Source organism: Macrobrachium nipponense, chromosome 22 (assembly GCF_015104395.2).
Source record: "Macrobrachium nipponense isolate FS-2020 chromosome 22, ASM1510439v2, whole genome shotgun sequence".
NCBI classification, from domain to species: Eukaryota; Metazoa; Arthropoda; class Malacostraca; order Decapoda; family Palaemonidae; genus Macrobrachium; species Macrobrachium nipponense.
The window spans coordinates 54,683,188-54,707,573 of record NC_087213.1 but is presented as its reverse complement, the minus strand read 5'-3'; the positions used below and the strand labels follow the sequence as shown (position 1 = coordinate 54,707,573).

Genomic DNA, 24,386 nt, shown 5'->3' with positions numbered 1-24,386 from the left:
TCGAAATTAGGTCTGTCTGTTTACTTAGCATTACTATTTGGGATTAGTTTACCTTAATTTTACTTTAACTGGGTCGGAACTTAATTGAATTCTGGGACCAAACTGTACTACCCTGGGAATTTTATGGCCTTGGTTTGATTTATTCATAGTCCTTATTAGATTAATGGTATTTACCTGAATTTAACTAGCCTACTTAAACTTACCAAGCAATTATTAATCCTTTGGATTTTCTGGCACAAGTCTGAAAACACGTTAGGCGCACGGAAGAATTGTGTACTTAACAGCCCGTTATATACCATTTACTATACTACTAGAGAACACTCAGTGGAAGGAATTACCCTTGTAATTTTGTAGAGTATATTCCTTCAATCTTCCCACTGAGTGAAACAAATTTCCCACAATTGGCCTCATCAGTACAATTACAATATTTTCTCTCTCCCATTTAAATATTACACTGTTGGAAGTAATGCTTCATATTGCCTTAAAAAAATTGATGAATTGCTATTCATTTTCATAATAAAAATTATGAATTAACGATAAATAATGCAAGTTGTAGGAGGAAAGAGTTCAGCCAAATGTCAACTTTTTGATAAGAAAATATCTGACCCTTGTAAAATATTCCCCTGGTCACACATATGATTCCTAGAAGTATAAGACATAACTAGTCACAATGCAGTTGTAAGGAAGAAACGGAGAAGCACCAGAATCACAATGGAATTTTAAGGATTAACAAACTCACAAAAGAGTAGGGACTGTCATTATCAAAGTTTTTTTTTTTTTTTTTTATCTTCTATTAGTGTCTGTGTTAAAGTAAACAAAAACTCATATAAATTTTTCAAGGATGGTACTAATTATATATACATTCTTATATAGTATATGGTGAATTTCCCCCATCAGTGTTCAGAGACAAAGTTTAATTATTTTTCATATGACAAATGCATCTATAATATTATAGAAAATTATTTATAGAATAATTTGGAACTGTTGTCATAAAATAACACCGTGATTTTGGTAAAATCTTTAAAATTTGATATATCACATTAACGTTTATATATATTTTTACAGGAAAACCTGCAAGCTTCCATGAGACCAATCCAGACTGGGCACCTGCTGTGTCAGTGGGGTACTACAACACAAGCAACTCTGCTGCTATTACAGATGAATGCTATGAGAGCTTGGGGCCCAGGAAAGAATGAAAAGCTGCCACATCAGTGTGCTCACAACATAAGGGAGAGGCAAGTGAGCGATCGACATCTATTTGCAAATTTCTATTTTGCTGGGCAGCTTGACCCTCTATAGTATTTGTGGCAATGTAGAAATGAACAGACTGCAAAAATGAATTTTCCACCATTTAAAAAAATCGGAAAATGGTATTACACGACCACTTTTGTAACAGGGTAGAGGTCGTTGGTTTAACCAACCAAATAAATAGGATTTATGTCAGTTTAGGGTATTTCCTTAACATCAGTTTGTTTAAACTTAGGCTAAATTTAGGTACTAGCTCGATATAAAGCAGTTTTAAGTTTTATTAGGTTGTTCTTTAGTAATATTGAATTTTATGTGAGAATTAACGGGACATAAGCTTAGACAGAACATTTTTTTACATAGTTGAACGTATTTACATTGGTGTTACATTATACTAAGCCAAAATTAGGTTTCAACACGTGAGAGTGCCGTCAGTGCCAAACGCACGACGTTTTTCCCACCATGGCCAGTGTTTTGCAATTTAAATCGGTATAATTGAAAGGGGCAGCGTCTTTGCACTCCAAAGTCCCGAATTTCGTGTATACATTCGACTTACAAACTTATAATCTCACTTATGTACGGAAATATCCATCAGTCACGCTGCCGCGTACGACAGTTCCTACCGTCGTCGACTCGTCGTGGCCGCATGAGGGGGGAGGGATAGTAGAGAGAGAGAGTGAGGAACGACTCAGTAGATTTGTTTTGGTAAACAAATGTGAACTGAAGTCTTATTTTTCCGGATGTTTATTGTTTACGGAGGACTAATCGCCACTTCCGCTGCACGACAGTGATGCCGAGAGTCAGCAAAAGGCGCAGGGTCTTGCAGGAGCACGCAAGACTCGGTCACAAGAGGAGAGAGATGAAAATAGCGGAGTCGCAGGCGATGTCGTCCCTTCTGATAGTTGAGGTGAGAGAGAGAGAGACAGAAATATAAATAGGTCTCGTCTCTTCTGATAGTAGAGAGGGAGAGAAATCTCGTCTCTTCTGACAATACCTATGTATAGAGAGAGATAAAGAGAGAAATACAAATGCTATAGATCTTGCTTCTTCTTCTGAGAGAGAGAGAGATAGACTTAATAGGTCTCGCCTCTTCTGACAGTAGAGAAAGGGAGAGAGAGATAGAGAGAAATACAAGTGGAAGAGGCGCAAGTCATCGAGAGAGAGAGAGAGAATGACATCCACGTGTTGTGGGTGAAGTGAGATCAAGATTGCATCATTATGTCGTGTTTCTCACTTATGCCGTAAAGAGCTGCGTTTTCATTATGTAATTTTGACCTTGTATCTATGTCGTTATTACGTATTTCGGTCTTTATTTAATTTGGCGTAGAACCTAGAATGATTTTTAAAATATTTTATAGCATTTTTAAAGGAATAATATTAATATATTATTCTTTGTAAAGTGAGAGTATTGGCGATTTTTTTTGGGGGGGAAACACGCTCCCTATGAAAGCCTTATTTATGATATTACTACGTAATAATTGCAATATTTGTCAAGCCACCAAAACCCAGGCGTGGTAGATGGGCATGTCACTATCTATACATGAGTGGGCGTAAGAAATACTACCTATATAGGCTAATTTAAACGAAATAATTTCCAACTAGTCATGCACTTGGCTATGTGCCAAAATTTTTTATAATTAATCTAATCCAACCAGTCATTTCTTTCATAAATCCCCCCCTCCCCCCTGGCCCTACTGTATGGTACATTGTCACAGACAACTCGTGGCTGGAAAATAGAAAAAGATGAACGTCACATAAAAGCAATTAGACGAAACCAACTTGTGTGACCATGAGTCCTACCTACACCAAGATGGCGCCGCCCCCTGGATGACTCACCACCCGCCTCCCCTGCCCTCCCTTGGGGGTGGGCGAGGTAGGGCTTTCTGTATCCCAGACTCACAGAGAGGGGACGGCAGGACAGGTGTGTTGTCCTGTAGACTGCTCTACAATAGTGTGCACAAGGTTCCTTTTGCAAATGCCGACGACCTGCATTGCTATTGGCTGCTCAAACAAGGGGAAGATGGAAGGCATTACGTATCACAGGTGAGAATGGAAATGTACAGTTCTGTTACTGTTGTTATTTGCAATAACTGTTATCAAAATATTGCTATAACTTATTAAAATATTTTGCTATAACTATTTCCTATAGGTTATAAATGGTATATGGGGTGCAGCAGAATAAACAACCACATTTCAAACACTATAATATGGTCATGGGGGTGGGGGGGGGGGGAGTGGGTTGAGATTGCCGTCAGTGCTCTGATAGCCGGTTCCCACTTGATGAGCTGGAAGCCAAAATTGTGGCTGGCAGTCAGTCTGGCTGGCTGGAAGAACCCTGATTGGCTTGGCTTGTAAGCTTGGCTTGTGGCTTGGTTTGCAAGCCGGTTGTGGTTATGCTTGTATCTCAGTTCCCACTTGACTGTTGATGATGGTGAACCGCCGGAAACTTGCTGCTTTTATGCTGCTCAGGCGAAGGCGCCAAAAACGAAAAGTGTGGGTGAAGCCGCTGTTTGCGCGAAGGGCAGAGAGAGGAGAGTACCGTTCTCTAGTGCAGGACATCACTGAGGGAGACGAAGAATTTTTCCAGACTTACATGAGGATGAAGAAGGATACCTACCATCATTTGCTTCGGATTATCGAGAACGATATAACAAAAAAGGACACACGATTCAGAAAATCCATTACAGCTGCTGAACGTCTGGCACTCACACTTCGTTTTCTTGGACACGGCGATTCTCAAGCTATTTTGAGCATTGTATACAGTATAGGCAAATCGACGGTTTGCAAAATTATCAACGAATCCACAGAAGCTACTTGGGTTCTCTGCAGCATGCCTTTTGGCCCCCAGCTGCAACCCCTTTTGTTCCTTTCACTGTACCTCCTTTCATATTCTCTTTCTTCCATCTTACCTGCCACCTTCTCCTAACAGTTGATTCATAATGCAGCTGCTTGCAGGTTTTTCTCCTGTTACATACACTTTTCAAACCTTTTGACTGTCGTTTTCCCTTTCAGCACCGAATGACCTCATAGGCCCCAGTGCTTGGCCTTTGGCCTAAATTCGATATTCAATTCAATATCTGTAGCACATCATTATGGTATGGGGTGAAATACCGAATGGCCACCTGACGGCTACCTCTACCATAGCGTGACCACCATCCCGAAAATTATGGCCTAAATTTGTGACTTGGGAGAAAAAAAACTTACTTCGAGAGAAAAGTAGGTCTCGAGGTTTTACTTTGATGGACGCTGGCTCTTGACTAATGTCTATCCTGGGTTACAGGACGTGTTACAAACTTACAGTGTACTTTTTTAGGAAAGTGGTCACGCTACAGTAGAGGGCGGCTCTTCGGTATTTTACCCTATACAACTTCATAACATATATTTACAGAGCTGGTTTTGTCATTTTATACCCACTACTTTGTAATCTTTTTTTCAAACCTCCTAGGAAAGTAATGCAGAGTTTGTAGACAGTGATCCAGTGCCCCAATAGTGGAGATTACCATTAAGTTGTATAGTTTCAAATCAAGACGAATGCTTTTGCAACAGTCAGACTAGAGTGTTACTTGGAGAAAACTGCAATTTCCAATTAAATTATTTGTCATGCCAGTATTAGTTAATTTGAGAATCTATTAAAATAGTACTTAATAAAGGTTGATACAGCATTATCGTCATCCAGAGTTATAAGTGTTTAAATTGTGGGTGTTATTTCTACTGCATCCCAAATATTCCGTAGTCATACTGTAGTTTAGTAGTACATGTACTGGTAAAACTTAAATATAGATGCACAGCCTGATTCCGGCAGTTGCCAACTTGGACAGGTTACTGCCTTTTTGGGGGTGGATCCCCTGCCAGGTCAGGAAACGTTGCCTTAATGTAGGTTAGGTAGGTAAGATCTGGTTAAGTCCATGTATGTTTTAGAAACCTGCCCCGGTTAACAACTGGAAGGAATCAGGCCGCACAACTGTCGTAAGTTTTACCTTATAAGGTAGGTCTATAAGGCAATCTACCAGTTTTCTGCTCACAGTAGGCAAACATGCTTCGATCATGTTCACTAAGGTCTTAGGCCTTGGCATTTCACGTTCACTTATTTGTGCTGCCTCTGCTTTTAAGCCTGCTTATGTTTACAGAATGCAAACTCACTCAGTTTGTGTCTATGATTTGTTTACAATTTTTTTTTTTTTTTTTTTTTTTGCAGTTTTCCTAAAAATGCAGAACATCGGCAAAATTGGATTAATGCCGTTAAGAGGAAGGACTGGGAGCCAAAAAAGCACAGTCGGATCTGTTCTGAACACTTTCAAGAAGCAGATATTGACCGGACATCATTATCCTGTGTGCGAATTCGAGATGGAGCAGTTCCTGTGATTTTTCCACCTTTGTCTCAGGAGTCACAGGTGAAAGATAGTTGGGCGTTAAGAAACGTTCAGCCTGAAGTAGGCTGAGCGACTACTATGATTGGTTAATAAATGTTATAAAAGCAAATGCAGCGCTGAAGTGGGGCTACCAACGCCCAGCTTCATCCTGGCATGGAGTGGTAGACCATCGCGTGATAAACACTTTTATTGACTGCTATATTATCCAAACTACCTACACTATTTTTCCAAAAAATATACGTAATTCAAAAGACTGAATTCTTTAGCTACAACTTTGTCCCTCTGGTGATGTGTCTGTCCTAAAAATAAAATTTTTTTTATTACAGAGTAACTTTTTCAAGTTACAATTTAAAACTCACATAAACATTTCATATTTATTTACGTAGCTGTAGCTAATATAAAGAAACGGTATTAATGTTTTGAATGATACTGTCACAACTTATGTTCACGTATATCACTTTTCAAAATTTCGTCTTATTCCGAAGTAGGTTAGATTTCATAATGTTCGATAGGCGCGCATTTAAAATTTCTACTACTCTAAGCCAACTTGTCATTTCTATCCTGCACCAAGAATTGGCAGTAATGGCTGCATCTCCCGTAATGCTTGTTAAATGACTGTGCCCATATGGAGTTACCCAATTGCCAATTGTCTTGCCTTTAAAAGTGGTAACAAGGTGTGGTAAATGTGGGTTCACTTGCATGACTGGCTGTTTAACTTGATCTGTGTAACATACTGTATATATAATATATTATATATATATTATCTATATATATATATATATATATATATATATATATTATATATATATATATATATTATATATATATATATAGAAACAAAGTATTTTCCAGCCAGTCAGTTTTTTGTACTTTGTTTCACCCTACTGTGTGGTACAACAACATATGACTGGCAATGTAACGCACATAAAAGGTTGCTTCAAGTGAAGTGAAGGGATGACCGGCATCCCGTGTTAAACAGAGAATCCTTTACAAAAGACATCTTCTATTCAGCCGTAGTGGTGGTGCTGGACTGGTCGAGTTTTGGAAAACGCATATGGTGTCAGAGATATGACACGGTGACTCCTGAACAAGACAGTTCTATTACTAATATTCTACGAAGTGAACCGATGCAAAAGCATGCTTGTGCTGCTGAAGGCACTCGTAATAAAAATTTCACGTTATTTTTACGAGAACCAAAAAGCATAGTGAGTGTAGTGACGAGTACCGGTGTAGTTGAGTGGCTAGCATCTGTTTGCAATATACAAGCAACTTGGTCTCGACTGCTGTTATGCTTTCGTTTGTGAAAGTTGTGGAAAAGTACTTATGGAAAAAGGAAATAACAAGGGAAAGGTTTAGGAATAAATACACAGTATTCATAATGGTTACAGTAATTGCATGACAGATTTTTTTTTGCTCCTTTGAATGGATAGTTCAGAAGGGAATCAGAAATGAATTATTTGAAGGTATTTTATATAAAAAGGGTATTCTGAAGTCCTTTGCTGATAAAGATCAGTTTTTGCATGAAAATGATCATCCCCGAGTTTATTATTTAAGTGTATTATCCGTGTTTTCTTTAGAAGTATGAGTGCACTTAGGTCCTAATACAGTTTTTGCTCTTATGTTGGATTTAAAATAAAGATAGTGTACATACAGTTTATAAAGCAAGTCCATTTTCTTTTCCTTGCACATTTTTGATTAAATAATTCCAGCTTAGATACCTTTTGTGTATCAAAATCAACAATAACTCCATTAATATTATCATGAGAAATGAAGATAATGAAAACTATAAATTGAAACAAAAGTTATACACTTATATTGAAAGATTTTAAGACAAAATAACAAACTGTGTAACCGATTTGTCAGAAAATGTGTGTGTAAGTATCTTTAATAACCCCTAATATGCAATAAATTTCAGACATATTGAATACATTTTGTTTCTTCCTTGGCGGGTCCAGTAGGGGGTAGTGCTGTCAGTGTACCTCACGCATTGTAATGTAGGCATTACTTGAGTTTTTAGCAGCATTCCTGTGGCCCATAGCTGCAACCCTTCTCATTCCTTTTTTTATACCTCCATTCATATTGTCATTTTTCCATTTTACTTTTCTTAACAATTTCCTGTAACTGCAAAGATTTTCTCTTGTCACACTTTGAAACCTCCCTTTTAGTGCTGAATGACCTCACAAGTCCCAGTGAATGGCCCCTGGCCTAAACTTTATATATTCCATCCCATACATTTTGTTTGTTCTTTGGCAGGAACTAGAGGACATCAAGCCCGTACTAGACATAAAAATTGAAGAAGATGATCCACTGAGCACCCCACTCTCGACAGTTCAACAGTCTGACTTCGTTGGAGTTCCGTGTGGACTTATGGATGCAGATACTACAATCAGACATGAACACCTCAATTTTATGCATAAACGAAACAAGGTATTACATTTTTATTTCCATGTGTATGGCTCTTGACTTTGGGAATTTACTGTTATACCTTAAACACTAGGTGGCATAGCACAACAGTTGTTAACTAGAATGACTGAGCTAGGAGATCTTTTCTTTTCTGTGAGGGTTTTGCCTTAAATCAGGTTTGGTTTCTTGACTGAATTGCAGTATTGATATCAATACAATTGATTTTGTCTAGAAATTCTAGTATAGTTTTATAGAGGAAAGGATTATGGGAAAACTCAGGTTGCTTGTGTCAATGAGTTTGTAAACATCATGAATTTTATTCATTCAACTTCATTCAAGGGCAGCCTCATTGAAGTTTTGGTGGAATGGAAATACAGCCCTTTTCTGCCACATTTCTGTTTTAACATACCACAGTTGTACATTTTCAGTCTTCATGTTATTCAGTGCCCTTGTCTTTCTGCCTAAAATATTATACACCTGAATGAACACAAGACTTCTAAATGAAAAGTTCACTTGTTTCTGCTCAGGTGAGCAGTGTGGCCCATGGGTATGCAGACTGGCTCTTACTATTCTCTGTACAGTGTTCAAGTTTTCTATTTAGTAACACCTCAGCTTGACAGATTTACTCACTTTCTGGCTATGATATGATTTTTTTTTGTTTTGCCAAATGTAGGTGAAACAAAGATGGAAATGACTAAGATGAGCCTCAGTTTTGTATGTTTGGTAGGAAAATACTAGTTTTTATCAACTTCCTGTTCATGGAGCAACCAGACTGGTTAATGGTGTAAAAGTTTAAGCCATGAACATTAGGTTCATTACAGTTATAGTAGTCTGAGGATGAATTACTGTGTATTTACTACAAGTGTTTTTTTGGGGGAATTTCCTGTGGTTGATCTGTTATATTTGAAGGTAATTTATTGCTTTTCAGGATGAGGACCACAGGGATTTATGGAAGGCAAGTGAACAGAAAAAGAAAAGGGAGCAAAACAAATTAGCTCAACCCATGAAGACTGACAAGAGACATCGGAAGATGCCAAGAGGGGGTTCCCACGAAGACTCAGATAATCTGATTAGTGTTGTTAGAGATCAATATAATGAGTATGGTTTACAAATTGCTAAAACTCTCAGAGACATCAAAAATCCCGTTACATTTCGTAGAGTGGTGAATAGAATCAATAAAACACTCTTGGATGCCGTAGCTGGCCGTTGTTCAAAATCGTCTCCAGAGAATGGTGTGCGGAGTATGAATGGTTCTAAAGCAAGTACAGATTTCCCAAAGGTAATATTGCCACCTGTGTGCAAAGATGAAGAAGAAGAACTCTCAGATGCTGTTGATCCATTAGGCGGTTATAGTCCTGACCAACCCAACAGTGTAAGGTTGCCGAGTTGAGTAAAGTGGTTAGACTCATTACCAGTCACACAGACTGAATTAATTCAAGTCAGTCAGTACTCATATTCATTCGCTAGGTCATCAGAGCTGTTTTGGATTCTGCAATGTAAATGCAAGAGGGAAACACTACTATAGATGCAATAACAAAACATCAACAAACCTCATTGTGGAAGATGTGGTCAGTTATTCCCAGACTTGGTAAATCATCCAGAAAATTTGTTCAGCAATTTCTTTAGGATGACCATTGAAAATTTTAAGTGGGTGGACTTGACTGGATCTTCCTTAAGGAAAATGCATACCACTCTTATCAGCATGCTAGGGAAGCTGGAGAAAGAATGTTTTGGTTACATTAGATTTCTTTGATATTGTTAGTAGTGGCTCGTTGACTTTTCCTTGAATCATCTTAAAAATGAGAAAGTGAAGAATATTGTGTAATGTATTTTCCATTTCATGCCTGTGTATCCATGCTAGCAGATCCACTTATGTTAGCACTATACTCTTTCTCTTTTCCCTCATAAAATTGCTCTGCATATGGTGTGATTTGACCCTGCATATGGACCATGAAAACATTTTGTATAAAATATCTAATTTATATAGTTGTTATAAAAATTATCAGTCAGATTTGAAGTTTATGCTGTGCGTAGTATAGTTCAGTTATTGAATTCTCATGTTGGAATTATGACGTTACAGTATATCAGCAGTTTACATAATTATTTATAAAATACAGTATAGTGGTGTATTGTAGAAGTCTACCACAGTATGTTGCATGATCAAGACTTTGAAAACCTAGCATTTATATAAGAAATAAAATTATTAATGCATGTAATATTTCTTTCTTACAAGACTTGTAGTTACCGGAGAATCCTTTGCTTCCCTTGGTATCCAGTTTTGTGCTGGAGAGGCCACAGGACACAACATTGTCAAAGAAAAAGTGTTGTTGTGTGGGAAACACTACAGCTACTTCAAGTGCTATTTCTAAACAAACATCAGTCGGAAGAAATAGCAAAGACTTTTGTAAGGCTGTACTGGGAGCATTGATGGCAGACGATATCAACTTGGAAAGCCAAGGTGGAGCAGGATTACTCTCCTACTAATAAGGTGGATTCCATTCTGTCTCGCTCCTAGCAATTGCTGATGCCAACTGCTGTTTTACAATGATTGATGTGGGGCTATATGGATGAAGTAGGGATCGTTTGATTTTTGGTGATTCAGATACTGCTTGGGGAAGTAATTTCTTTCTGGAATGTTAGGTATTCCACAGTCGTGTAAAATACCAAATACTACAACCAAAATACTATTCTTTTCTGTAAAAGGTGAAGCTTTTCTGCTTTTCATCTGAAGCCTGGTCTCATGGAGCCTTATCCAAGAAGGGATTTGGGTTGTTCTAAAAGGGTAAATAACTTGCATCAGCTAAGCTAGAAGAGTGATAGAATGTGCCTTTGGAATGTGTACAAACTTGGTGTATGTGTTTCAACTCCAATGAATCATTGTGCTTCACATTTTCATTCAGCATGGAAATGATTTCAAATACTTTCTTAGTGATGGTAATGCAGTCTCCATTGTTCAAACCTGAGCACAGGTGAGAACCAATGGGGCCCACAGCAGGAACCATGTCAGTTTGAGGACATCCTGAAGGAATATATAGTTTCCAAAGTGATGAAATTGTCTCGCCTGTACATTTCAGTTTAGCATTTCTCCCCTTACGAGCAGTCGGATCCTAAACAGTAGGATGTTCTTGAACCAAAGTTATTGGAATGTCCACTTGCATGATGCTCACACCACTGCAGACTTGCATAGACAAATGAAGACAGCTGGTCCAGTCCTGTGTGTGACTAGACTTGAAAATCGAGTTGACTTTGGTCCTCTGGTGTGAATGGTTTCTGCACTGGTGCATATAGTACAAGTGAATGTACACTGGAGTGTTAATTTGAGATGAGTAATGCTTGACATGACTTTTATGATCTTTTCTGATGGTCATGCAGTTTTAAGATTCTGGGAAGACCAAAAGTGTTTGAAAAGTTACCCGAGAATCCTGGAAAAGCTCTGTAATTCATGTGGCTAAGTCTTCTGGAATTTCAAATATAGCACTTCTTTCAACTTCTGTTCCATTCAGGTTCTTGAAGTTACCTTCTAGAAGTAAAATAACTTGTGCAAGTACAATGTATAGTGGTTGAGGAAATTTCTAATTTTGTTACTAATGACTGAGTAAATATATTGTATTTTTTTAGTAAGTTTTTTTTTTTTTGTCATATATCCTAGTAAAAAGTATCCAAGTTTAGAAGTAGTCACGAGTTCCTTATTATGATACTCACCCATGAGAAAAGCCAGGTCCTTAAGAAACCCAATAGATTTTGGCAATTGTCCTGATTACAAGGATGGTCTTGTGTTAACTACTGGTTAGTGAGTAAGTTTGTTTACTTTTTTGGGTTTGTGTTGTCATATGTGACATATAGTAATGAAATATATCTTGTTGGAAATGGAAATTGTAATGAATAATTAGACATCTTAGTTTATTTATTTTTGCATTTATTTCGTTACGCTTTATCATATACCTAACACCAATAGTAATGAATTATATTTATAAAAAACAGGTTAATTTCCATTTTGTCAGGAACTGGTGGACATCAAGACCTTTCAAGAGATGAAAAGTACAGAGGACCCATTTAGCGTCCCATCCATGACAGTTGAACCAGGACACCCCAGTGGTTTCATTTGGCCTTAAGGATGCAGTAGGCAAACATCAGCATCTTCACTGGGCACAGGAAATTGACGAGGTATTGCAGCTTTATTTTCATATTTTTGATAATTTACTTTGGGATGTTTGTCATCCTGTAGAAAAAGTCTGACCCAGATTAGACTACAGGGTTGTTGAAGAGGCTGATCATTTTTGTTGTTTTACATATTTGGTGTTTTTTTTGTTTTTGTTTTTGTTTTGTTTTTTTGTTTGTCAGTTTGAGGTCATTACCATAATTAATACACATGATATTTATGTGTCTATTCTTTCCAGTTAGGATCATCTACATTCTATGGGAATTCTTATCTGCTTTAACATGAAAGCATTCTGAAAGTGTTGTTGATTAAGTCGTTGAGGAAGATGATCTTGACACCAAATAAATGCCTCCAATAGGCAGGGAAACCTCAAGTGATGGGGGTGAGCCCTTGCAGTGCCAAGCACAAGTGCTTCTGCACCCAAGCAGAAACCTTTTAAGGCCTGAGTAATTTTGCTTTGCTTTTCATGAGTGATTTATCATGCACGTACATAAGATTTTTGACATATTTGAGACAGATAATTTGTACTTCCTGTCAGGTTTCTAATTTATTTTAATTGCAGTTGATCTAAGTTGAGGGCACCTCGTGTTACATGATGTTTCGTCTAAGACGTAGGCTAATGAGAATGTTGCTAGGTCATACGACAGGTTTTATAATATTAGGCCACGGTTTGATTTTATAACCAAGGCATTTCTTTGTGTAACTCCTACTACAAAATGGACTATCAATGAGGTTATAGTTTGTTATAAAGGGAAAACATCGGGTAAATGGAGTTTTAAACTTTGTGCATGATTAGTGATTACCTTCTGCATCAGAGGGCAACAACTAAATACACATCCAGTAAACCTTACTGATACAGGAAAGTATCATCCTAACCGTGGTTAAGACTGTTGACCAAAGTACGTAAACCCTGATGCATAAATGCAGATAACTTCTCATTTTTAGGTACATGGGTGTTGCTCGAGATAATTGTATAGGTTGGCCTCCACTGACCTCAACAAAGTTTATGAATAGTAAGAAATCACCAAGGGGGCTTTTTGAATATTACTCTACTGCTTTGTAGTTTGCAAGTGGAAGAACACTTGTGATGGTGAGAAATAATGATACAAGTGTCTACCTGTGAAAAGGGTCTTCAGATATGTTAAGGCTACAAGTCTAAATGGAGAGGTTTCCTGTCACTGTCAGACATTGGAGCCTATATAGCACATAAAGGAGGAGTCAATAAAAAGGGTACTGGTCCATCTATGTCAAACCCCAATGAAATCCAAGTGATGGTATCTGAGGTTCATAGCACACTTCCATCAGCCTGTATGTAGTCAGCGGTTGGCTTCTTTATAGATGAGGCTGTGCTGCTCTTGGCTGGGGTTACTGAAACACTTCAGACTTACTGTGGCCAAGTTTGCAAGGACCCCAAAGTTTTCCTTTGGATGAGCTCCCAAGAACACCATTGATAATGCCAAGTCCTTCCCAGTGCCTCAAGGGCAGGTATTGACAACAGTGGATTGGGTTGCTTAAGTAAACTTAGTGCAGTTGTATCTTTAGGCTTATTTTACCCATCAGTGTTTGTTTGTTTTACTTAAAATTTTCTCAAAAATAAATTTTAATTTTTTATTACAGATCTATAGTGTAAACAAACTCAAATCTTAGCAATTTGAGATAGTTACAGCTAATTGTATTAATATGTATTGCTTATGTACTTTATTTATGTAATCATTGCTGATAAAAAGAAAATAATATTTATAGCTTTTTTCTGTAACTATGACAATTGCAAAGCAGAAATAAAATAATGATATGATTTAATAAAAAAAAAAGAATTATGATTTGACCTTGAGTGATTAGGAAGGTGTTGAAAGAAAGTTGGAAATGTCCCACTGACCCCAACTGAGTATGGACAGCATATGGCTTGCCTTTAAAGACCAGACAACTTGAGATGTTCTTTGACACCCACAGGTCAATAATCAGTTGTACATACTGTAGCATTCATCTGCTATTCATTTCCATGAACAGAAGAAAAAACCTATGAAAAGATGACCAACACCAATCACTGGTTGGGACTGTGATGCAGGCATGCTGAATTATAAACTGGTGAGTATTTTGCATAAGGAAAGACGTGTCTCGGTGGTGGTGAGCGTAAATGAAGGGCATGTTGCTTAAAGGCCGTCAAATTGCCCGTTGGGTCTTGTAGCAAAATCACCATGGTGGTGCCCGATGGCTTGAGCTTCGACCCTGGCAGACGTACGTTAACCGTATACATTTCTTTTACTGAGCCATTCTTTGCATCATATTCTTTTCTTTTTCTTGTTTGTCATCACACACAAAGCAATTATCATGCTACACAATATCTTCTTCTTTGCGGTAGGCACCATGTTTATCGTAACGCACTGAACACACTACTGGCATTGTCGGGCGCGCCCACCTCTCCATCGCCTCACCCGTGTGGACAACATTCACGTGTAAGCCCGTCAGAATTTGCCCATCAAAACCGGAGCACGCCGATCAGGCCCGCTCGTGTGGACAGGCCTTTAGATATAGGAGGGGAACCCCCCACCTCCCACATTGCCACCAAAAGACCCAATGTTTTCTGAGGAAGAGTGCTTTCATCTGATGTCATATATGAATGCATGTGCGTGTACAACCCCTTTCATTCCTTTTACTCTACCTCCAAACATATTATTCCCACTTCTTGGCTTTACACTTGAAGTAAATGGTGGGGGAAAAATTGACAGAAAAAGCAAATTAATAATGTCTTGAAGAAATAACGGAAGACGTAGAACATTTCTCACTTCATTGTTTTACATAGGTATAGTAACATTAGTAGATAGATTCGTACAGTAACCACATGAAGAAGATAAAAAGGTACTGATATCCAACATCTTTTACTGTTCAGAGATCTGTCGAAAGAAGAAAGAGAACAAAAAAAAATGAAAGTATAAAAGAAGATACTTTAGAGACTAAAATAAAGTGACCTGTTTAGTCTTTCAAAGGTAAATCTAAACCGTAACGATGTGAAGGAGCCGTTTCAAAGATAAATCCCGTCTGATTTGCTACTATCAGTCGTTGTTATGACTCCTATAAGAAAGGTGGTTGCATCTGGAGCGAAGGAAGTTTGACTAGTCGGCATCTCTTGTCTTTAGGGCACGCCCCCATTTTACACGGGCTGTGTATTGGTGTGGTAATCATTATTTTGAATGTAATAATTACGCATTTTTAAGGCAATTCTAATGTTAATTCTTTATTTCTATTTAACATTAATTTTAGCTTTACTTTAATAATAGGACTGGTAATTATAGTTGTAACTCTAATTGACATTAAGTATATGTAAATACTTCAAGCATGACGTCATACTAAAGATATGACGTCACGTGGAAATATTTCTTGTAAAGTAATGAAAATTTTCAAATTTCCTCGTGTTTTCTTGATTTATGTGGCACATGACAGTGTAATTTTGCTATGTTGAAATGTGAACGTAGTTGAAAAAAGACCGCCTTGTAGCTGTGATAACTGAAGATGACGAGCATGGTATTAATGGGGGAGGAGCTTAGTGACGTCACTCACTGCTAGCCAATCGGGCCAAAGAAGAAGTTTTCAATGACAGTATAGATTTTTATTATTTTTTTTTTCAATCATTGTCAGTATCAGGAATGCAACAAGAAATATAAACATTTATTTTAAAATCACGAAGCTATTTTTATGGTAGCGAAACTTGAAAAACAAACGGGTATGAATGATGTTTTGGTTTTGTGTTATCACAACGCTCGATGGATGACGGCATGATGACACTACTCTAGATATCTTGACGACGCCAACCTCCTTCGTCTACGCTTACAGATGACGCCTGTCAATCCATAGGTACTATATCATTATCTATATTATTTGTCACGTAAGGTATTTGCTTTGTTTACATTTGGGGCGTCAGTGTTTTCACGTTAATGTAGATCAGGATTTGGTTAGAATTTTCTTATTTTTATTATTGGCCCATTCAACTGCCGAAGTACGGGCCGCATGAAGGAGGGCGTTTTGTTTACCATAGTAACGGCCCCAGTGAGGTGGGCGTGGCCGTGAAAGCATAAGAGGCCGTAAATAACAAACAAACATCCCGGTTTCAATCAGTTACCATAGTGTGCCTTGTAGGGGGTTAGGTTAGTGACGTCAGTGTACCTCACCTCACGGGGTCCACTGCACACAATACTGAAGGTGCTTTTGCAGCGTCCCTTCGGTCCATAGCTGCAACCCCTTTCATTCATTTTACTGCACCTCCTCTCATATTTTCCTTACATCTTGCTGTCCACCTCGTAACAATGACCTAATCTCATACCTAGTAATTGCAAGGTTTTCCTCCTGTTACGCCTTTCAAACCTGCCTACAATCAATTTCCTTGCCATCACTGAGTGATGTCATAGGTCTCAGTGCTTGCCCTTTGGCCTTAACGCCAGCCTACCTAGCCTATATTCCATTCCGATGTCAGGTAAATAGCTGAGCGACGACATAGCGGCCACCTCCCGAGAAAGCGCTTGAGTTATGCCATTATTTCGTAATTTACTAGGAGAAAACACTTATTTCAAGACGAGTGTATGGGTCTCAGTGTGCTGCCTGGATGGGCCACAACTCTTGACTGATGCTCACGGCAGCAAATTCAAGTACTTTTTCGGGAAGGTGGCCTGCATTCCGGGATTGGTGGCTGCTGTGTTGCTGCTTGGTCGTTTGCCTTAGTGTGTGATGCAAGGTCACTCGCACTGTTTATCGCAATATACCTTACTGAGGAATTTCAGTGCCAGAACGATATATCAGTAACATGATGAATCTCTCCAACAACCTCAAATATTCAGAAGAAAAAAAAGAGAATTTTGAACCACTTCAAATTTTCTAAGTTGGAAATTTCACAGTAAACATTAATGGCACATCCTTCCATCCATTGTGGAGGTTTAAACATACTGATGAAGGTTTTATTTTTTGGTGGGTTTAAAAAACCAGTAGGCCTAGGGCATGACCTGGGTCATTGAAGGCAGGGATTGAACTTGCTTCTGGTTCCTGTGACCTGGTAATAGGCTCATTGGAGCAACACAGTATTGTCACCTGCGTACATATTTTCATATTGAGTGTGTCAGATTCATTCAGAACAAGAAAATATGTATGAACACCCACAAGTCAGCCAGTTTAGCTGGTCTCATATTGAACTTTAATTCTAGGCTAATGGATTTTGTTGTTTAAATTTTATCTATATAAACTGATATAATTTTTTCTACATAAGGAAAAATAAATGGTGATTTTAGTTTAAATTTTTTTTCCATAATTTCTCTTTTTAAGGGGCAGAGAGTAAAAACCAGTTTTGCACCAGACTACCTTCCATCTAGGATGTCTTTATTTGTGACATCATACTAGAAGAACATGGACGAATTAACTAGCGAAGAAGAGCCAGTAGTCAGAAAGAGAAGACGTAAAGCTGTTCACAAGGTACAGTACTTGAAAAATTCCTTGTTAAAGTAATAGGTACAATGGAAAACATGGAATGAAAAATAAGCATATGTACTAGATTCAAGCTTCATTAATGTTTTGGTTTCTTATGCAGTGTGTTATTTTGGGCAAAGTTTATATTGTACAGTTTTGTTTACACATGGTAAGATTAGACAAACTGAAGAGGCACTTGTGCAATTTATTAATTTTCATTTTCTCAGGAACTAGTGGACTGCGGTTGGTTACAAGAGGTCAAAATTGAAGAAGAGGACCCATTGAGTATCCTACCTGATCAGAGGGACACCTCTGACTTTTTGGAGGCTACATCCAAAGATGAGCAACTTCAGTGGATGCAGGAGAACGATGAGGTATTGCAATTTTATTTCCCTATCGTGATTCTTCACTATCCATAGTGTTAACTGACATAACAGTATTGTAAATTTTTATTTAAAACAAATAATGCCTAAAAAGATAAATAGTTGAAGCTGCCCCATTAAGGCAGTACTTTACCTAATTTTAACTGAAATGATGATACCTATATAAGTTTGAAAGTTTGTTATCCTGTTATGTAATTCAAGAAGCCAACCTTAATTCAGTTGTCGGGTTGTTGAAATGCTGAATAATTTTGATAAAATTTTTTTTGTTGCATTTTCAAAAAATTTTAAAATATGTATATCCACCAACCTCCATTTTATTACTGAATGTAGTTACCTCCTAAGTATTTGGAGGGTTTACTAGAACTTCATAAGGTTTAAAGAAATATTGATACATAAGAAGGTTACAGAGACAACAATAAATTCTGCATTTTGCGTTGTTCATTGTTTGTTCTCGATAGTCGTCTTGTGCTACCAGCCATCTGTCCCTTCTCACAGCTCACCCTGCCTCCCCTCCTCCCTCCTTTTGACTCCTGTGCTGGTGGGAAAAGAATTAGCTGCTGTATAGAATATCTCCCTCAAGAGGGAAAGAGAATGTAATCTCTTGATTTTTTCATATTGACAAAAGTTTAAATTATTATATATTGAGAGATTATTATATTACAGAGTCATGAATCATCACAGTATCATACGCTTGGTATTGTAAATCATACAGAAGATTAAATGATCATAGTATTTGTACAGTAGTTATCATGCATCTGAGAACCCTGGGTTGGTTTCTCTCTCTTGCTTGCGAGGTGGCAAGGCTGTTTGTAACATCATTGCTACTGAGGAACATCACAGGCATGCAGCTGATTTGAAAATGGTGCTTATGAGTAAATATGTCAAATGAAAATAATGATTGGGTTAGTAAAACACATTTCCATGAATATAAAGTGTTATTTAAAGTCTTATTATTCATAAGATAATGTATGTGTAGTGAATGTCCTGTGAATCACCCAGAAGTCACCATGGACCACTAGTTGAGAACCCCTGTAATCTAGAAGAACAGGTCCGTATCTGTAACTGCAGCCTACCTATAGAAGATGAAGAACTCTATTCATCTCTTGGGAAATGTGCTAAACAGTATCCAGTTATTTGTGATTGGATTTCATTGTTTTTTTTTTTTGCCTGAGAGAGTGTGTGACAATGCTGAAGGTGATCAGGATAGTGGTATGAATGTTGGTGCCTCAACTTCTCATTATGAACAGCATATGACATGGTGTACAGAAAATAAAAAATGTCATCTTCTTCCCAGTACAGCAATAAAGAAAAACTTTTTGAATTGCTTTGGTTCATACGCGGAAGAAACCGTTGGTCTTAACAATAGGACAATATTCTTGCACCAGCTGGAAACTGGTTAAAAACATCTAGGATTTTAAAGCAAGGAATCTGTGGCATCTTGCAACTCATGCCTATAAGAGGTGGAAGCTGGTCACCGAGCAGGCATAGAACCTCATGACGCGCAAGTCTTTATAAACGTAGCTGTTTCTAAGATGTTTCTCCCTCTGCTCTCTTTTAACTAGTGGAGGGCCATGGGTAGAGGTATATTTGTGACCCATTACTAGGTATTAGCTACAGTTAGCTTCCTTCTAAATTGAAGGTGTGCTGAATGAAGTAGATGACCTGATCCACAGACCAGAGAATGTTTTGGCCTTTGGTAGGTCTGCCTGGTTGCTGACTCAGCAGCAGAAGTACTACCTCCCTGAGGTAGCTGAAACTTACCCTTTGCAGGTAGACCTATCAGCTAGCAATATGGAGCAATACCTTGGTAGTGAAATAGGGAAAATTTGACAGTAGAGAGAATAGAGAGAGAATCCCACATTTTGCTCTGCTGGGAAAGATTAGGCAAAGTAATACTGTCTACATAAGATAGTTGAGGTAGATTAGGGTAAAGACCAACATTAGTACATATAATATTTGTGTGGAATATTTCGAGTTCATTTGAGGCAAGAATGTTCCATGAATCCAGTGCCTTTTTGTTCCATATGGTGTGTATTAAAGATGGGTAGAGGGAAAAATGGAAAATTTGAACTGTGGATGAAAACTGGAAATATAATTTGTTACATTTGAGGGAAAATTGAAAGTGATGAAGGAGAGAATCTGTTACAGTCCATGATGGTATTGTGGAGCATTTTAATAAGAATAAGGAATAGGAGTTATTAATCTAAGTAGGAAATACCAAAGAGTTTAAAGACAAGTTGTGTCCTAGAAAGTGGAGTTTTTTTATTTGGTGAAAGTAAAATACTTTGTGGATAGATAGGTTGTGTTTGAAAGAATAAGAAATGAGGTGGTAAATGAACCATTGTATTATATTGAATTGATGTGGATAGAGAGATACGGGACAATAAATTGATAAGTAGTATGAAATAATTTGGGAACAAGGAAGGTAGGAATTTCAAAAAGCATAGTGATGTAATTGGGAGATGTATGAAGAGAAAAAGCATGGGTAACCACTAAGGCTGGAATGAGAGTGTGTGCATAGTGAAGTATACTACAGTAGTTTTAGACTAAGTTCCTGATCGTAGAGGTTCTAGATGAACTACTAGTCTTCATTTTCATGTTTCAGGAGCACTTTGGATTATGTATATGAGGATGATTGACGCAGTTACTGCTGGCTTGTGTTGTTCCTAAGTTACCCTCTCTTGGGGTATCAGTGTTATGCTGGAAGAGGAAGGTATATTCTTTTGTTACTTTATTTCAGGTGCAGTATGACTGTGATACTGGGGAAACAAGAATGCATTCAGTTGATGATGAATTCAAAGAAGAAAAATGCACCTTTGAGACAGAGGATCCTGGATCTGCCCATCACAGCACACCTCCTGGCAATTGTGACCAAGTCAGAGACCAGAGTTTTAGGAATAAACTGCCCCAAGTTCCCTCAACAAAGGAGGAAAAATCTTATGTGGTGGTGTTTCGTGAATTCGAAGACGGTGAATTTGCTGACTCTGATAGTGAAAATGATGAAAGTGATGAAGATAATGATATACTGGATGGCTTAGGGTTATCGGATGATGGTGATGGTGATGATGACGATGACATGATTGATCCAACTTACCCGGAAGAAGAGTCTACTGGTACTGGAAGAGATGAAAATGTCGATTCTGCAGCTGAATTCAGTGGGGATGATGACGGTTGGACAGAAGGAAGTGACTATATACCGAATGAATATGATTTTACTGGGAAGGCAGGAGTGACAGATGCATTTAAATTGAGTGGTCATAGTGATGAGTCAGACTATTTTAGGCTTTTTATGGATGATGAAGTAGTGCAAATCATGGTTGATGAAACGAACCGTTACCACGCTCAACGCGTTGCCGATCGACCCCTAGTCGTGGGTAGGTCGAAGGCATGGCAAGATGTAAGCCTGAGGGAAATGGTAGTGTTTCTTGCCATCACATTACTCATGCCCCATGTGGCTAAACATCGTATTAGGGATTACTGGTCGACTGATATGTACATTCATACTCCAGTATTCTCGCAGAACATGTCCCGTGATCGGTACCATGCCCTTTACAGATTTTTACATTTTACAGATAATAATTTGAAAGGGGCCCACTCCAAAGACCGACTGTGGAAAATAAGGATCATTATGAATCAGATTCGGGATCGATTTAAAAGATACTTTTATCCATTTCAAAATCTTGTGGTAGATGAAAGCCATGTTTTGTTCAAAAGTGGCAATATTTTTAAACAGTACATTAGGTCCAAGAGGCATCGGTTTGGTATAAAAATACATGTTCTCTGTGACTGTAAAACTGGTTGTGTGATGGATGTTGTTTTCTATACCGGAAAGGATGAATATATCCCTGTGTTTGACCCGCTGGGCCGCTCGGGAGCAGTTGTGAAATCACTTATGACCCCTTATCTGGGTAAGGGTCATATTGTGTACACAAGCCATCACTACACCAGCCCAGGCCTGAGTGAGTACCTACACCACAGTAACACTGGGCTAGTTGGTACCGTTCGTGAACATAGAAGGGGGATGGCTGTTTTTCCCTCAGGCTTGAAAAAAGGGGAGACTGCACTTCGAAAGAAAGGGCATCATCTTGCTGTTAAGTGGAAAGATAGAAAAGAATTCACTTTGTTGACGACAATACACACTGGCGAGTTAGTTCCCACAGGGAGGTTTGAACATCAGACGGGGGACCAATGTATGAAGCTGGATGTTGTTACTGACTACATAAAAAACATGAGGGTTGTAGATAAGTGTGAAATGCAGATGGGGAATGTGGAGTGTGCAAGGAGATCACCTAAGTGGTACATAAAAGCGTTTCTACACCTAGTAGACATTTGCATGTTGAATGCTTATAATGTCTATAAGCATAAAACTAGAAAGTCCATGTCTTTACGAAATTTCTCTCTTAGCGTCTGCAAACAGCTGCTTAACAAGTATGCCACGTTTCAGCCAGAAAGAGTTGGCAGAAGGGTGTTGACAATACAAACTGATCGCATTGCACCCGACCAGTGGTGCCAGAGGCACTATATTGCATCTGTTCCACCAACACAGAGCAGAGCAAAAGGACAAAAACTGTGCTATGTGTGCTCAAATACGAAGAAACGAAAGCAGATGAAAAATAAGAGAGTGACGACCTGGTGCCCCAGCTGTAAGGTGGGGTTATGCTTGGGTTGCTTCAGAGAATACCACAGTTATGTCAAGTTCTAGTGAGAGATTGACCCAGGGGGAAAGGGGGACTTGAGAAATGGACAAAGTGCACACAAGAATCTGAGCGTAAGTTGCATATTTTTGTACTTTATAATAATTGCTGGTAGAATACTTCTGTGGCAGTTCTGTATCTCACCACATCTTGGTAATAGAACTTACTTTTTCATAATTTACCCATTCATACGAAGAGTTAATGCTGAAATCTTATTTTTTGGAAATTTGAGTGGTTCCTGGAAGTGCTCAAGAATGTGGGAATGTGGTGACGCACAAATTCATTACCTGAACAGTCTTTCATATTTAAAAATAGAACTCGAGGTAACCTCTCAAAGGCAAAGGTAGCCAGGCCTTCTGAAACTCTAGTATTTAAGGAATTGCATCATTCTGTTACAGAGGTTTTTGCTGTATATGAATACATGTTTGAATTTAATTGATTGTTTTTATATGTACCTGTAAAAAGCAACTTGCAAGGAGGTTTTTCTGTTAAGAATAAAAGGGAAATGCAACAGTATTGGTTTAAATGCAAATGTTGGTTGACAGGTTACATTGCAGTCTTAAATGCTAGTACAGTATATTTGTGTATAGATTGCAGTGCAGTCTTAAATTTAAATGTTGGTTGACAGGTTACAGAACAGTCTTAAATGCAAATGTTGTTTGACAGGTTACAGTAGTACAGTCTTAAATGCAAATTCTGGTTAGAAGATGACATCTTTAATGGAAATATTGGTGAAACTGGTTATGACATTGCAATCTTAATGCATATGTTGGTTAAAGGAATACAGTAGTACAGTCTTAAATGCAAATAGTTGTTCGCAGATAAGAGGAATTTTGAAATATTGAAATCGAAGTAGTTGAGAAATAATGCCGCTTCATTTTATCACTGGAATGAATTGGTAAGTTGCTAGGGATAGTTGTGTTTCAAGATAAATGAATAGGGAAAAGCAAAGAATGATTTTAACTGTTACCAGTATATGCTGTACTGATACGTTTTGTGATTTTTTTATTTTATTTCGTCAGAGTATAAGAATTCAGAATGGATAATGTGCAATGATCGCAGATGAAATTTGAGCTTAATCCAGAAATTCGTTATCCATAAATAATGAAGCTTTTTTTTTTTTTCCTCGACAGTATTGAAAATAAGATAACGGGAGAGATAAGTATATAACGTTTAGTCACCAGTCATGCAGAATTTGCAAGAATTCCCACCCTGTGCTGCATACGACAACTATACTCTGTTTTTTTTCATCTGTCCATCCGGCTGTGGGGTTTTTGTATGGTAACACTGCGTCCCGGGCTTTAAATAGTCACGCTACGTGTAAGTTTTAGGTATATAAAAGGATATCTGGGTGTACATTTGCAACTGAAAAGTGTTTTAATAATTTACTGTATGCGAATTACACCATTAATATTCGAAATAGGTTATTGTTATTATTGTTGAATGTAAGCTCCCTTTTCGGGGTGGCGAATGGAACAGCCAGACGCAGTGGCGGTAAAATTGCTTCTCTCGCTGTTCGCTACGGCAAGATGTCAACGTATTACTTCATTATACGTAAGTATATCAGTATGTACTGTTAATTTTTATAAAGTGCGTTTCAGCCAGATACGATATGACGTAACTTGGTTTAGCATCTGTTTGATGGAATTTGCGTCTGGCTGTTCCATTCGCCACCCCGGAAAGGCAG

At 38.1% G+C, this 24,386-nt stretch overlaps 2 protein-coding genes across 9 annotated transcripts; both read left to right on the top strand.

Moving 5' to 3' along the window:
• The first annotated feature begins 1,261 nt into the window (after nucleotides 1–1,261).
• LOC135198670 (THAP domain-containing protein 1-like) lies at nucleotides 1,262–11,635 on the top strand. 3 transcript variants are annotated; one of them, XM_064226481.1, is made up of 5 exons: nucleotides 1,265–2,152; nucleotides 2,961–3,288; nucleotides 5,441–5,636; nucleotides 7,869–8,042; nucleotides 8,947–11,635. In XM_064226481.1, exons 2-5 carry the CDS (start codon nucleotides 3,221–3,223, stop codon nucleotides 9,406–9,408), a joined length of 900 nt encoding a protein of 299 aa, XP_064082551.1. In that variant the 5' UTR covers nucleotides 1,265–2,152; nucleotides 2,961–3,220; the 3' UTR covers nucleotides 9,409–11,635. The 3 variants fall into 3 exon arrangements, with proteins under 3 accessions (XP_064082552.1, XP_064082551.1, XP_064082553.1); XM_064226482.1 differs by lacking the exon at nucleotides 5,441–5,636 and having other exon boundaries at nucleotides 1,262–2,152; XM_064226483.1 differs by lacking the exons at nucleotides 2,961–3,288; nucleotides 5,441–5,636 and having other exon boundaries at nucleotides 1,847–2,152.
• A 47-nt stretch (nucleotides 11,636–11,682) lies between these two features.
• Nucleotides 11,683–23,932, top strand: LOC135198667 (piggyBac transposable element-derived protein 4-like). 6 transcript variants are annotated; one of them, XM_064226475.1, is made up of 5 exons: nucleotides 11,683–11,812; nucleotides 12,020–12,182; nucleotides 17,482–17,628; nucleotides 17,850–17,996; nucleotides 20,746–23,134. In XM_064226475.1, exons 3-5 carry the CDS (start codon nucleotides 17,563–17,565, stop codon nucleotides 22,705–22,707), a joined length of 2,175 nt encoding a protein of 724 aa, XP_064082545.1. In that variant the 5' UTR covers nucleotides 11,683–11,812; nucleotides 12,020–12,182; nucleotides 17,482–17,562; the 3' UTR covers nucleotides 22,708–23,134. The 6 variants fall into 6 exon arrangements, 5 of the variants coding, with proteins under 5 accessions (XP_064082545.1, XP_064082543.1, XP_064082544.1 ...); XR_010310860.1 differs by lacking the exons at nucleotides 11,683–11,812; nucleotides 12,020–12,182 and adding exons at nucleotides 15,826–16,026; nucleotides 23,833–23,932 and having other exon boundaries at nucleotides 20,746–22,773; XM_064226473.1 differs by lacking the exons at nucleotides 11,683–11,812; nucleotides 12,020–12,182 and adding an exon at nucleotides 15,826–16,026.
• Nucleotides 23,933–24,386: the final 454 nt, after the last annotated feature.

What these genes read in the sequence shown, in the direction of transcription:
- LOC135198667 (XM_064226475.1), top strand. Translation starts at nt 17,563, where the DNA reads ATGGACGAATTAACTAGCGAAGAAGAGCCAGTAGTCAGAAAGAGAAGA. An exon ending in GACGTAAAGCTGTTCACAAG is followed by an intron (nt 17,629 to 17,849) that starts GTACAGTACTTG and finishes TCATTTTCTCAG; the next exon opens with GAACTAGTGGACTGCGGTTG. An exon ending in GGATGCAGGAGAACGATGAG is followed by an intron (nt 17,997 to 20,745) that starts GTATTGCAATTT and finishes ACTTTATTTCAG; the next exon opens with GTGCAGTATGACTGTGATAC.
- LOC135198670 (XM_064226481.1), top strand. Translation starts at nt 3,221, where the DNA reads ATGCCGACGACCTGCATTGCTATTGGCTGCTCAAACAAGGGGAAGATG. An exon ending in GAAGGCATTACGTATCACAG is followed by an intron (nt 3,289 to 5,440) that starts GTGAGAATGGAA and finishes TTTTTTTTGCAG; the next exon opens with TTTTCCTAAAAATGCAGAAC. An exon ending in CTTTGTCTCAGGAGTCACAG is followed by an intron (nt 5,637 to 7,868) that starts GTGAAAGATAGT and finishes GTTCTTTGGCAG; the next exon opens with GAACTAGAGGACATCAAGCC.